The 13,321-nt window shown below is 47.7% G+C and overlaps 1 protein-coding gene across 4 annotated transcripts in view; it reads right to left on the reverse strand.

Annotated features, from left to right (window-relative positions):
* LOC102562149 (uncharacterized) overlaps nucleotides 1-13,321 on the reverse strand; it is a 61,318-nt gene that overhangs the window by 29,190 nt on the left and 18,807 nt on the right. For all 4 annotated transcript variants that reach the window (XR_002089639.2, XM_019485167.2, XM_019485162.2 and 1 more), the window contains 2 exons: nucleotides 8,420-8,542; nucleotides 4,922-4,964 (listed from right to left, as the gene is read on the reverse strand). Coding sequence is in view for 3 of the 4 variants with exons in the window: in XM_019485167.2 (XP_019340712.1) it covers nucleotides 4,922-4,964; nucleotides 8,420-8,542 (166 nt within the window). In the remaining variant the exon portion in view is untranslated. The remainder of the gene's footprint in view (nucleotides 1-4,921; nucleotides 4,965-8,419; nucleotides 8,543-13,321) is intronic.

The following is a 13,321-nucleotide window of genomic DNA, read 5'->3' on the forward strand; positions in this document are numbered from 1 at the left end:
CACACGCATTTATCAGCAACATTTTTGGCCATATCAGCCAAAAAAAGCTAATTGCTGATAATGTCAATTTTCCTTTTATTGGTACTGATACAATATTTACCGATGTATCAGTGCACCTCAAACACTACCCAAAAGGTCACAGGCCTCTAGACAAGAAAAACTTAGAAAAAAGTAGAAGTTCAGAAAATAAGTCTTTTTCCTTGATTACTACTCTCCTAATAGACACCTATATTACAGGTTAACAACACATGCTATTTATTCAATTGCTTCACTCTATCTAAGAAACACTAAGAATTAATTTAATTAATGCCTGGAGTAAAATGCCCCAATAGTGAGCAGAAAACATAAATACAGGCAAGTAATGCCTGCACCCAGAGATGATCCCAGAACGATGCGGGTCCCAGGGCAAAGTAGCCCATGTGGGGTCCCCCTCCACATCCCACGGCACACTTGCGCCAGAGAGTGAAAGCCTCAGCACACCATTCATGGCAGGATGGGTGGCGGCTGGAACACCTCGGTGGAACAAATAAAGAGCCATCTAACCCACCAGGTGCGCGGGTAGGCTAAACTGCAGCTGCGCCCCGCCTCTGCACAGCCCCGCAAAGTACAGGGCCCAAGGTGGTTGCCCTGATTCGCCCCCCTTAGGGACAGCCCCGCCTCTGTACCACCCCTGGGTTACTGAAAGTTCACAGAGCAACAAAAGTGTCATGAAACTGCCTAGCATGAAAGGGGGAAGGAAGATGATTGTAAAATCCTGAAGTTTCACCAAATTCTATTGTGTGAAAAGTTGAATTGAAAAACTGATTTCTACTCCCAACCCTAGTTCATTAACTACTGCATAAATGTCAAATGCAGAAATAATCAGTGAGACTCTGTCAAATATAGTTCACATTTTGATAAATTAAGAACCCCTAATTTAGAGTGCTAAATTAAACTAAACTTGTCTAGAATCACAGGGAGCTTGTAGACGTTAAAGGAAAAAATAAAGTGCTTTACTTTAAACTTGGCGTGTTCCTGAACTAAGCCCCACGCATGCCCAGAAGAGGCAATGCCTTAGGTGCACCCGGCTTGCCTGACATCTGTATCTATTGCAGAGGTGGGCAATTATTTCAGGTGGAGGACAGCTTCTCGAGTTTTGGCAAGCTATCGAGGGCCACAAGGGTAGTCCTGCCAAGATGTCCCACCCTCTGATCCTCATCTTGGGACTGGAAGTCCCACCTCCTGACCCCTGACCTTTTCTACCAGAAGTGCCTTCCCTTGCCCCCTGGAAGTACTCTTTCAGCAAGGGGGTTTGCCATCTCAAAACAAGAAAAATACCAAATTATATTCTAAAAATCAAACATGTACTACAACATTCATGAATTTAATTTAAAAAAAAATATTTTTGTCCTGATTTACATGCATTTGTGCAGTGTACTTAGAGATGATAGTAAAATAGCTTAAAATTAAGTCTTACTCTTGTATATTGTGGGAAGGTGCGGGGGTGGGTATGGATGTGTGTGTGGGGGTGGGTATGTAGTTTGTGGGGGGCTGTGAGTGTGTGGGGGGAAGGGTGGCTGGGGAGGGCTGTCACATATGTGGAGGGGGAGGGTTTGGCTGCAGCCCGCCCCCCCACCCCATGGCAGGCAGAGCCCCTGAAAGCACTTCTCCAAGCCCCGACTCTGTGCTCCTGCTGCTCCTGGCCCCAGGGCACCAGTGTGGGCCCTGTGCTCCCGCCTACTGCCACTTCCCATTCCTGTCTGCCACCACTGCCCTTCTCTTGCTGCTTCCCTGTCCCCCCAACCCCCCTCGCTGCTTCCGCACCATGTCCCAGCTGCACGGCCAAGACAGCAGGGCACAGCAGGAACCAGTCCGACCTGGCCAGCACCGCATGGAGCCAGCCAAGAATTGCAGGGGCTGGGCCAGTTCCTGCTGAGTCCTGCAGCCCGGCAGTGCAGCGAGGAACCATATGGTGCTGGTGTGGCAGCAGTGGCAGGCAGGAAAGCAGGGAAATGACTGTGACAGGCAAGTGGCAGCAAGCGAGCATGTGGGCACAGCAAGAGCTGGGCAGGGCTCTGTGGAGTTAAGCTGGGCTGTGCCAGCAGGGAAAGGGGGGGGAGCCAGCCTGGTTCCATAGAGCCCCTGCCAGCCCAGGCCCCACACTCCTGCTGCCCTGCCCTGGGCACCCGCCAGCACTGGTCCCGAGACACCAGCGCAGGCCCCACACTCCTGCCCAACCATTGCTGCACTCTGCTTGCTGTCCCTTCCCCTTGCCTTCTGCAGCAATTTCCCCACTTCGCCCCACCCCCCGGCCACTACGGCATCATATGGTTCCCAGCTGCGGTGCCGGGACCACTGGAGCCAACCCAGCCCAGCTCTAAGGACTGGGATGATTGCCCACAGTCCTTCCCCGTCTCCCTCCCCCCTTCCCTCTTATCTGAATTTTGCTCTGGCAGGGACCCTGCGGGCTGGATAGAATGGCCTAACAGGCTTTTCTATCTGGCACACCGGGGCCCTAAAAACATTTAGAAAATTAATATTTATCTGCCCCTTGCTGTCTGTCAAAGATGACAGGAGCCAGGAGCAGTAGCACCCAGGGGAAGCCAGGGCAGGCTCCTGCAACAGCAAGGCTGGCCCAGCCCTGCCCCTCCATGCACTCCCCTAGCCGGAAGCCTGTCTAGCAAAGGCTTCTGGCCTGGGACCGTGGGCTGTTCCTGCCTGTGCCGGTGCAGGAAATTCAGGTAAGGAGGCAGGGAGTAGGCAGAGTAGAACTGCAGGAGATTGCCCCAGTCCTCAGGGCTGGGCCAGCTCCTGCTGTGTCTCATGGTCTGGCCACGCAGCCAGGAGTCACATGGTGCAGAGTGGTTGACGGGTGGCAGGAAAGTAGGAAAAGTGGCAGCAGGGGCAGGGGGAGTGGAAGTCAGCAGGCATGTGGAAGCATGAGACCAGCACTGGTGTCTCAGGGCCAGCACTGACGGATCCCAGAGTGGGGCAGCAGGAGCACAGGGTGTGGGCTGGCAGGGGTCTGTGGAGCTGGGCTGGGCTACAACAGCTGGGAGAAGGGGGACCTGGTTTGACTCCATAGAGCCCCTGCCAGCCAGGACCCTGTAGTCGTGCTGCCCCGCTTTGGGCCCCACTGGCGTGGGCCCAACATTCCTGTCCAGCTGTTGCTGGCTCCCACGGGCCCACTTGCTCCCAGTTTGCTGCAGCTGCCCAGAGACAGCACTGTGCTAGGCTCTAGTGAGGCTCCTTCACCACCACTTGTGGGCTGCCCAGCTCGGCTGCTCCACACGGCCACTGCTGCAGCACTGGGCAGCTTACAAGCAGCGGTGAAGGAGCCTCACCACAGCCTAGCACAGCACCATCTCTGGGCAGCCGCAGCAAAACTGTCCGGGGGTGGCAAGGGGGTGGGGGCTGCTTTCCTCTGCCCGGAGCAGCAGTTTGTTTATGCCCAGCTGCTGCTGCCGCTGTTGCTCAGCCCAGATGGGCAAGTGCAGGGTACGCAGGGTCAGGGCTGCATGCACTTGTCCCCAGCTATACTGCGGTACTGGGATATGGGGGGGGGGGGAACTGGGAGCGAGTGGGTGCATGGGAGCCAGTGACAGACAGATAAGAGCGTGGGGCCTGTGCCACTATCCCAGGGCCAGTGGTGGGCCCAAAGCAGGGCGGCAGGAGCAGCTGAGGTGGGGGCCACAGGGAGTGGAGAGGTGAGCGGCGGGGCTTGTGGTTGCGGTGCAGCAAGCAGTGGGGGCGGGGGCCATGATGAGTGGCGGGGACAGTGGCACCAGCGAGTGGTGGGGGCCGCGGCAGCAGGGAGTGGCGGACAAGTGTGTAGGAAGGAAAGCAGGGAAAAAAGTGGTGGCGGGTGGGCGCGGAGCTCGTACAGGTGCCCTGAGACATTCAGGGACCCAGAGCGTAGCTGCAGGAGCACGGAGCCTGAGCACAGGGTCTGGCTGGCTGCATCACATGAGGTTCACATGCAGTCCGCAAGAGCCTCACACAATGGAGCCAGCAGCCCGGCCCTGTCTCTCTCCCAGTACATCCACCATATCCATACCCCACACACACACACACACACTTCCCACCACATGTACCCCCCCCTTACCACCCACACACAATATACAGTAGGACTGTTTTTTGACTTACTATGCAGTCACCTCTACATACACTTCCTAAACACATAAATCAGTACAAAAATATTTTTAAATAAAATTAAAATAACTTATAGTAGATGTTTTATATTTTTGTATATGATTTTAGTTTTTTCCAGTTTTAAGATTGCAGCACCCTTCCTCCCAAAAGGAGTACTTCCAGGGCAAGGGGAGGGACTTCTGGTGGCAAAGGTCAGGGGTTGAGGGGCAGGACTTCCAGTTCCGATATGGCAACCAGGGGCAGGGCAACTGTCAAGGGGCGGGGCTACCCTTACAACCCTTGACAGCTCCCCAAAACTCGGTAAGTGACCCTCTGCCCAAAATAATTGCCCACCCCTGAGTTAGAGGCTGCAGAGACAGGTTGAAATCACTCACTGCTTCTTCCAGTAAAGCATGGTTTTGGGGTTTGTTTGTTTTTGTTTTTTAATGTCTGCACGCAGCCACAATGAATATCCTCCACTTCCTCACCCCTTGTTACTACAAAGGTTGCTCAAGGTTCAATTACTATTCTTGTGCAATTATCCTTACAGTTATCTGGCCAACCCATAAACTTGCAATGAAATAATTAAATTGGTTTTAATTCACACATTTTTGGAATGTATCCTATTTCAGTTTTGCATACATCAGTTTTTCTACCTAGTACCTTGTGAAACTACAAAGTACTGACCAATACTTGAAGCACATACTGACAGAAAACAGCCTTTGGAGTCTATGAAAATTTTATCCAAATCAGGATTGCAGGACAGAGATTTATATTAAAAAAAAAACCCATACAGAATAAGAACACTTACGTTCTTGCCATTTTCTCTTCATAATAGGTGGATCCATTATGACCTAAATACGAAGCCCATTTGTTAGAACAACTCTTAAAATGGATACTGGTCAATGGCATAAGATAGGGGGCAGCAACATATAGCCCATGTTGGCTGGATCTTGGCTTTGTCTGTATTCATTCTAGGGCAAGGAGTACAGCAGTGGAGGCACAGAGTTGGGGGACTAGGGGAGAAGGCGCACAGCACAACTTAAGGCCCATGGCCCACACCAGACTGGAGCCAGGTTGTTCCAGCTCACAGTTTATAATAAAGTTGCCGGCTGCTAGTGTAAACCTTAAGCATGGCTGGCCCACAATTTTTCTGGGCCCCTTTGCAAGACAATAGTTTTGGGGGCCTCTGATGCAAAGAAGCCAGCGGCAGTGGCAAGGGGGTGGTGAGGAGCCAAAGAAGTCAGCAGCGGCATTGGTGGGGAGGCCAAAGAAGCTGGCGGTGGCAGGAGGGGAGTAAAAGGCGGGGTGGGGGGCTGGCCGGATGTGAAGGTGACTTGGCAATGCATAATGGTGGCAACCCACCACCCCCTTGCTATGGCACTGATTTAGAGTGTTTAGAGAGTCCCTTGGCTGTGGGGCTCCCTGCAGCCACAGGTTGCTGGACTTAAAAAATTATCAGTAACTAGTAACATATAACTTTTAGCTGCTTTAAGGAGGAAAAGAGAGAGTTGCCACTCCTGAGGATGCAACAGTTAGTTGCAGTATAACAGCTGATACATCTGCATGCTTCTATAGCCATAGAAGTGAGCTAAATTTTTGTAAATTTCATGCCAGGTTAAAGTTACAATGGTTTTGCCACCCTTGTGTTGCTACGGGAACATGCAGACCTAACAGTTATCTCTGTATGAAATTATACTGATTTAAGGCTAACTGTTATCCCTGTCTATACCCTAAGAAGAGCAGGTTCTGATCTTAGTCTCGCAGTAAACAAGACAATGAATTTTGAAAGGGAGCTATGTACTTGCTTTTAAAATATAACTTCTTGCAAAAAATCAGACACTGATTGGATGCAGAAGCAACAGAGTCCAGTAAGAGACAGTCCCAATGAAACACAAAGTATTACCACCACATACAAAAGAACAATTCCTGCAAGTGAAACATAGTCTTGGATCTGGTTGTGATATAAAGCAGAATACTTGGCTCTTTCTTGTGAAAAATACAGTCCAAGCTATAGTTTTATCCAGACCTTTTACTGGAGAAACCAAACAATTACAAGCACAGGTGTGGACTCAAGTTGAAGATCCAGACAACTCTTGTTATGAAAAGTTAAATTTTCCTCAAGAAAAAAAACTCCAGCTCTACTGGAATAACATTAATAGGAACAGCCTAACCTGCAGTAAGTTTTTAGCATATATCTACCTATCTCAGAATTGTTACAAACATCCCTAATTATCTCATGTTTAAGTAAGCAGAGTATTCATCTGTTTTACTTCCTCTAATTATACTGGTTAAATGGCTAACTGATAACACAGCAGCTCAGACAGCTGCTGCTGGGAGAAGCTGCTGGGGCCCTTTAACTGGTAAGCTAACTGGTTATCACTGGCTTATCAGTTAAACGATCAGATTCATTGTATAACCTTTCACATCCCTACTAGGGAGAAGGGCATTCTAAAAGAAAGACGAATCCCCCTCCCAGCAAATGCTCTTCCAACACTACATAACCTTTTTATAAACAGAAAGGCTTAGGGTCAAGAGCTTGTGCTGATCCCAACTGTGACAGTTTGGCAGAAGCATAAAGGTGGCCTCTCTCAAGTAGGCAGGTTCCAAATACCTTAAACCAACTAAACACTTTAAGTCCTTCGTGGAAACTGAAAAACCACTTGAGGTGCCATGAGATCTGTTTAAGGGTACCATGTGGTGTGAACACCAACATATGACTCACAAGATCAACCTGGAGATTTAAAATAAGAACCAACAGTGTTAAAAACTTTCTAACTTGGGGTCTGAGGTCTTTGCAACAGAAAAACTGCTCTATTACTTTTCCATGGCAAAAAATTAGTGAAAGCTAAGAGCTGGCACTTTCTAAGGGGTATCTTGAGCCTAACAAGATTGAAATCCACTGGACTAATCATGTAATGACACTGGCAGTATCAGGTGAAATAGAAGTGAAAGCAGGTCATCATAGGGATACTGAAAACATCACAGCACACAACTTCTTCATTACACATCTTGGTAGCTTCTTTATTCCTCCTAGTAGCCCCACATGCAGTGTAAGAGGAGGAGAGATAAACAAGTGTTGGAGCTTCATAAAATAATGCCTTTTGGGAGAAGGATCACTCTTTTGAACTACACAGAAAAGAAAGAATGGAGTACTTTGGAACTGCAGTTTACTCTTAATGCTCTCCAGGGGCATATTACCACCTGGGCATTCAACCACCTGGGCAAGTGTGTTAAATGCTGCTAACAGAACTACAACTATCGCATTAAAGGGCACTTGAGTCTAGAAGACAATTTTTATCTTGATTACTTAAAACCACTTGATGCTTACTCTGTCCCAAACTCAAGTCTATGAAAATACGTCAAAAACTGAGGCAGATACTAGATAATGAATAGAATCTAGTAGATCTAAAAGTTGTCTTGCTGAAGCCTTCTTTCTGAATAATCCCAGAAATGGAAGATGTGATATGGGCCTCTAAATTGCCACACAAATGAATACCTGACACTGACATTCTGGCTAAAGAATAAGTTACAATTTCCTTAAGAGAAGGCAGCAGCTGCCTTCTATAATGGAAGCAAAATTACCACGAATAGTGGAATTACTATTTCCCCAAATACTTTTCCAACTGAAGACTATCCAGTCTGAAGAATTGACTAGGATGAAGTCTCATATGTTACTACAACTATGCTGCATTTTATTACTTGTGTATTGCTTCAGAACAATCATGAAAGTTTATATCACTTTTGCAAGAATTCGGATTTTCTTACCATGTGATAACATATCTTCACTTGATCAATAGTGTGTTAAAAGGCAACACAACCTAGCTATAATGGATAATGCATAAATTGATGACATTTCTGAGCACTGCATGGCTTTGCCTGTAATATCTGCATCGTTCACATGAAGGTATTTTTAGCATTACTGTTGGGAAATAACTTATTATACACTAGTTAGGTAAGGCCTATGCAGGATACAATACAAACTACAGAACGACTAGTATTGATTATTTATTTCTCTTTCTTTTAGAAATCTGTTCCCTAGGGCTGAAATACTGTGAATTTGTTAATCCAGTGGGAATGTTCAGTGCAATACAGAACAATTTGTATAATTTGTTTGGAATTAAATATTGTGCATTTAATTAAAATGAAAAATATTGGATTAGACATTTCTTAGTGAATAATGGAAAATGGGATCCAAAACAAATGCTATTCGTGTTCTTCACGTAGATAATCGAAGCAATGATTTACAAAAACAGGAACAATTTGCCCACATTATATGAAAGAAGTATTGGGTTTAATAAAAAATTACCTTTATTTGTTTTCTTCCTTCCTTCATTTCAATAGTTGCTGCAACTTGTTTAAGTCTTCTGTTCAGTTCGGAACCTCGACCTCTAACTTCATCTGATTCAACTATCTCAGGATAATGTTGCCTCTAGAAATAAAAATATTCAACCCATTCAATTAATGCAGACTTTAATAATTAAAAAAGTCACCAAATTTCACACCCCCGTCCCATTAGTTCTTATATCCAAGAATTAAGAACAGTAAAGTATATATATTTGTAGCAGTAACTATAGTAGGAGGAAATATAGTCAAGAGTATAGGGCATCAGCCTTGGAATCCAGAGGCCCTGGTTCAATTTACTTTTCTGTCACAGACTTCCTGTGTGACCAAAATCAAGTCTTTGGTTTCTCTGTGCCTCAGTTCACCATCTGCTGGTTCTCTGGTCTATTTTGAAAAACTTGTCCACAGGAAAAGAAACTGATTTCCTATCTTTGGAGGTATATAGATCCCTGCCCTTCATAAAAGGGTGAAAGTAAATGTCAATGGAAAAAAGTATCAGCTGAAATGGACAGGGCTTACTCCCTTCTAGATGAGATGCTTCCTTGAAATCAGCAAAAAAAATAATAAACCAGAGAAAATTAACTGAATGTTCTATTTCTCATTTTGGCCGTGGTTGCCTCCAGTAGAGTCTTGCAAATAGCATGTTTGTCACTTGGCAGTCTACTTTGGTATAAAGTATTTATGCTTTACCTATTTTGAAGCAACTGTAACAGAATGAAGATTTAGCTGCTTTCTTTTCAATATAAAAAAAAAAAATCTTTCATGACTTACAGCTCTGGGAATACCATTATGTCCTCCCTTGACATTTCTATCCATCCAATGACATTAGCAAATCTCAAATCCTCTGAAAAAATGTCACAGGTTTCTCTTCATTGGTCTACATGGCCAGTATACCTAGTACTATTCCATCCAGAAAGTACCAATTTGAAAAACATTCTTTCGACTGTTCGCTCAGAATATCAAGATTCTGAATATGTAGATTTTTTCCAGTGTGGCCACATTCAGATAAGCGTGGCTATGGTATGTGGTGCTGCAAACCTGTCTTCAGTGCCACACACTATACATTCAGGCATTTCCTGCGCTGCTACCTTGCAGTGCTGGGGAGGTGGGAGAGCTGACCTTGTGATCTCACAGGGTCAAAAAAACCCATGCAGAAAAAAAGTGGGGTGGTGCACATCACAGCAGCGTGTGCTGCCCAGAACTGGAGCCTGGCCAGCTGAAGCTACACTGTGCACTGTGGCTGCAGCTTCCCTGGCCCCCAGGTAAAGCTGCTGAGGCCAGCGCAGTTGCTGGTCCCAGCCTCCACTACCCCACCTGGGGTAACCTGACGCACACCAGAGGGCACATGGCACAGGCATTCCTTGGGAACATCTAGCAGTGGCACAAGGTGTGCCGCTGCTACTTGTCCACGGGGAACCAAATGTCTGCACTCATCTGGATGTAGCCTGTGACTCAACATACTTTATGCCAAAGTTACTCTGTACCAAAGACGCTGTATACAGTAACAGCATTTTGAAGGAGCCAGAAGTTGGAAATAGCTTTTATTCCAGATGTGATTTGGCCCCCACTGTATATTAGCACTAAAAACTGTCTTGACACAGCATACCGGAACACACTCACTATGTATGACAACTAATGCAAAAGTAGTAAGTCACTTGACTGAAAATTCAACTGCTCATCAAATCCAAACTGTTTTTCACGTTGCGTAAAATATCCATCCAGCCTACTATGTAGGAATAAGCCTCAAGAACAGACACAATTTACAGAGACCACGAAGGTCCCATCAGCAGTACAGAGCCAATTTATATCTTGGGAGGCCTAGCATCTACCTCCAAGTCTGAATTAGTCCTCTACTTGGCACTGATTGCTTGAAACATATTGTGTTTCAGTGGTTTTAATGTGAACAGTTATTTGACCCTGTAACCTTCCAAGATTTTGATTTAAGGAATACCAGAAGGTCTCAGATCCCACATAACCATTTTTGAGCAGATCACATATGCAAAAACACTGTGATACTCTAGATCAGGGATGGGCAAAAGACAGCCCATGGGCTGCATCTGGCCCACCAGGCAGTTTCATCTGGCCTGCGGGTGCCTACCAATTATTTGTATCCCACCCAGCCCTCATGCTTTGCTCCCACCCTCCTGTGTGGGAGGGCCCTGGCCACACTTACAGCTTCTGGGCAAGGCAGCTGCTGCCACTGCTGCAGCTACCAGGAAACCTGCTCAGCTTCCCCAGCCTCCAGTGGCTCCTCCTGTACCCCTGCTGCAGTGCTTGCTCCGGGCACCAGATAGGGAAGCTGCAGCTGGGCAGGAATGTGGACCATGGGGCCCATACCCAGCAGGAGCACAGCGATTAGGTGGGCAGGGTATGGGCGTGTGTGTGTGTGTGTGTGGGGGGGGGCTCATTGGGTGTGAGGGAGGGAAAGGGGGCATGTGGGGGCCTCCCCATGGCACACAGCCCCTGCCAGAGGCAGCAGCAGCAGGCCCTCAGGGTGCTTGTGGCTTGTGCAGGCAGCACGTGGCTCCAGCCACTTCTGGAAGTGGCATGTGGTGGCAAGGAGTGGAGCCAAGCCAGCCTTCCTCTATTGCACGGGGCTCACATGGAGCTACAGGGACTCATGCGCCACCAGGGGGAAGCCCTGTGTGATGTAGCTGGCTGCCTTCCCTGCTCCCTGCCACCATGTGCAGCTCACGGGACTCCACCAGAAGTGAAGGGGAGCCCTGCAGGGAAGGCACCCAGCTCTATCGGACCGAGGCCTTTGATACGGTATCCCACCCCATACTGGTGAACAAGTTAAGAGGCTGTGACTTGGATGACTACACAGTCCGGTGGGTGGCGAACTGGCTGGAGGATCGCACCCAGAGAGTCGTGGTAGATGGGTCAGTTTCGACCTGGAAGGGTGTGGGCAGTGGGGTCCTGCAGGGCTCGGTCCTTGGACAGATACTCTTTAATGTATTCATCAGTGACTTGGACGAGGGAGTGAAATGTACTCTTGTCCAAGTTTGCAGATGACACAAAGCTATGGGGAGAAGTGGACACGCCGGAGGGCAGGGAACAGCTGCAGGCAGACCTGGACAGGTTGGACAAGTGGGCAGAAAACAACAGGATGCAGTTCAACAAGGAGAAATGCAAAGTGCTGCACCTAGGGAGGAAAAATGTCCAGCACATCTACAGCCTAGGAAATGACCTGCTGGGTGGCACAGAGGTGGAAAGGGATCTTGGAGTCCTAGTGGACTCCAAGATGAACATGAGTCGGCAGTGTGACGAAGCCATCAAAAAAGCCAATGGCACTTTATCGTGCATCAGCAGATGCATGATGAATAGGCCCAAGGAGGTGATACTTCCCCTCTATCAGGCACTGGTCAGACCGCAGTTGGAGTACTGCATGCAATTCTGGGCACCGCACTTCAAGAAGGATGCGGATAACCTGGAGAGGGTCCAGAGAAGGGCCACTCGTATGGTTAAGGGCCTGCAGACCAAGCCCTACGAGGAGAGACTAGAGAAACTGGACCTTTTCAGCCTCTGCAAGAGAAGGTTGAGAGGCGACCTTGTGGCTGCCTATAAGTTCATCACGGGGGCACAGAAGGGAATTGGTGAGTATTTATTCACCAAGGCGCCCCCGGGGGTTACAAGAAACAATGGCCACAAGCTAGCAGAGAGCAGATTTAGATTGGACATTAGGAAGAACTTCTTCACAGTTCGAGTGGCCAAGGTCTGGAACGGGCTCCCAAGGGAGGTGGTGCTCTCCCCTACCCTGGGGGTCTTCAAGAGGAGGTTAGATGAGTATCTAGCTGGGGTCATCTAGACCCAGTACTCTTTCCTGCTTATGCAGGGGGTCGGACTCGATGATCTATTGAGGTCCCTTCCAACCCTAACATCTATGAATCTATGAGTTTCCTGCCAGTGGCGCAAGTCCCCAGAGCTGCATGTGAACCCCATGCGATAGAGGCAGGCTGGCCTGGCTCCACTCCTTGCTGCCATGTGCAGCTCCTGGAACTGGATGGAGCTGTGCACCACCAGGCAGCTGCACCTACATGGGCCACAAGCACCGCAAGGCCCACCACCTACTGCAGCTGCCACCAGCAGGGGCTGTGCACCAGGGTGGGGGAGGAGAGATCCCCACACCCCTCATCCTCCTTCACACGCCACAATCCCCACACACCCTACACCACCACCACACACAACCACACCCTCTTACAAACCTCATAGCTGGTATGAGAGGCTTCATACCAGCTATGAACTGACTGCCCAGAGGAGTTTTCCATCTATTGACTCCCCTGTGAAATCCTAGGAAATATGAACTTTCATTTCTAACCAGGAGAACGTCTAGTCTTTTCTCCAATGCCTGATGAAGGGTGTTTGTGCCCAAAAGCTTGTAATTAAAGAATTTTTTTTGCAAAAATCTTGTTGGACTAATAAGAGGTATCATCTCTACGGAGTCCTGATTGCCTTTTCCTCTAGACTAATAGGGCTACAACCTGGGTACCTGATTCCAAGTTACATACCCTTTCCGCTACACAGTATTCGTATAAACCTAGGAGAACATGCACTTGGAGACAACCAACAGGAAACAATTTTGGCTCAATTTCAGCAATTACATACAATTCAAAGCAATAAAAAAATAAGTTTTGAAAAGAACAGTTTCCTTAGGGAATTACATTGAGGCTTGAATTGTTGCTGTCAAGATGACATCTTTGGTTAACCAACAAAAAGGAATGGACAGTTCAGGGAATTAGAAGCAGAAAGGCATGCTATTAGTTACTGTTCAGGCAACTGAACAGCTAAAAGAGTTGTACTCAGTTCAGAACATAAACCAAATGTTTGTTTTAGAGGTGCACTGATACATCAGTCCAATATCGGACTG

Source organism: Alligator mississippiensis, chromosome 5 (assembly GCF_030867095.1).
Source record: "Alligator mississippiensis isolate rAllMis1 chromosome 5, rAllMis1, whole genome shotgun sequence".
NCBI lineage: Eukaryota > Metazoa > Chordata > Crocodylia > Alligatoridae > Alligator > Alligator mississippiensis.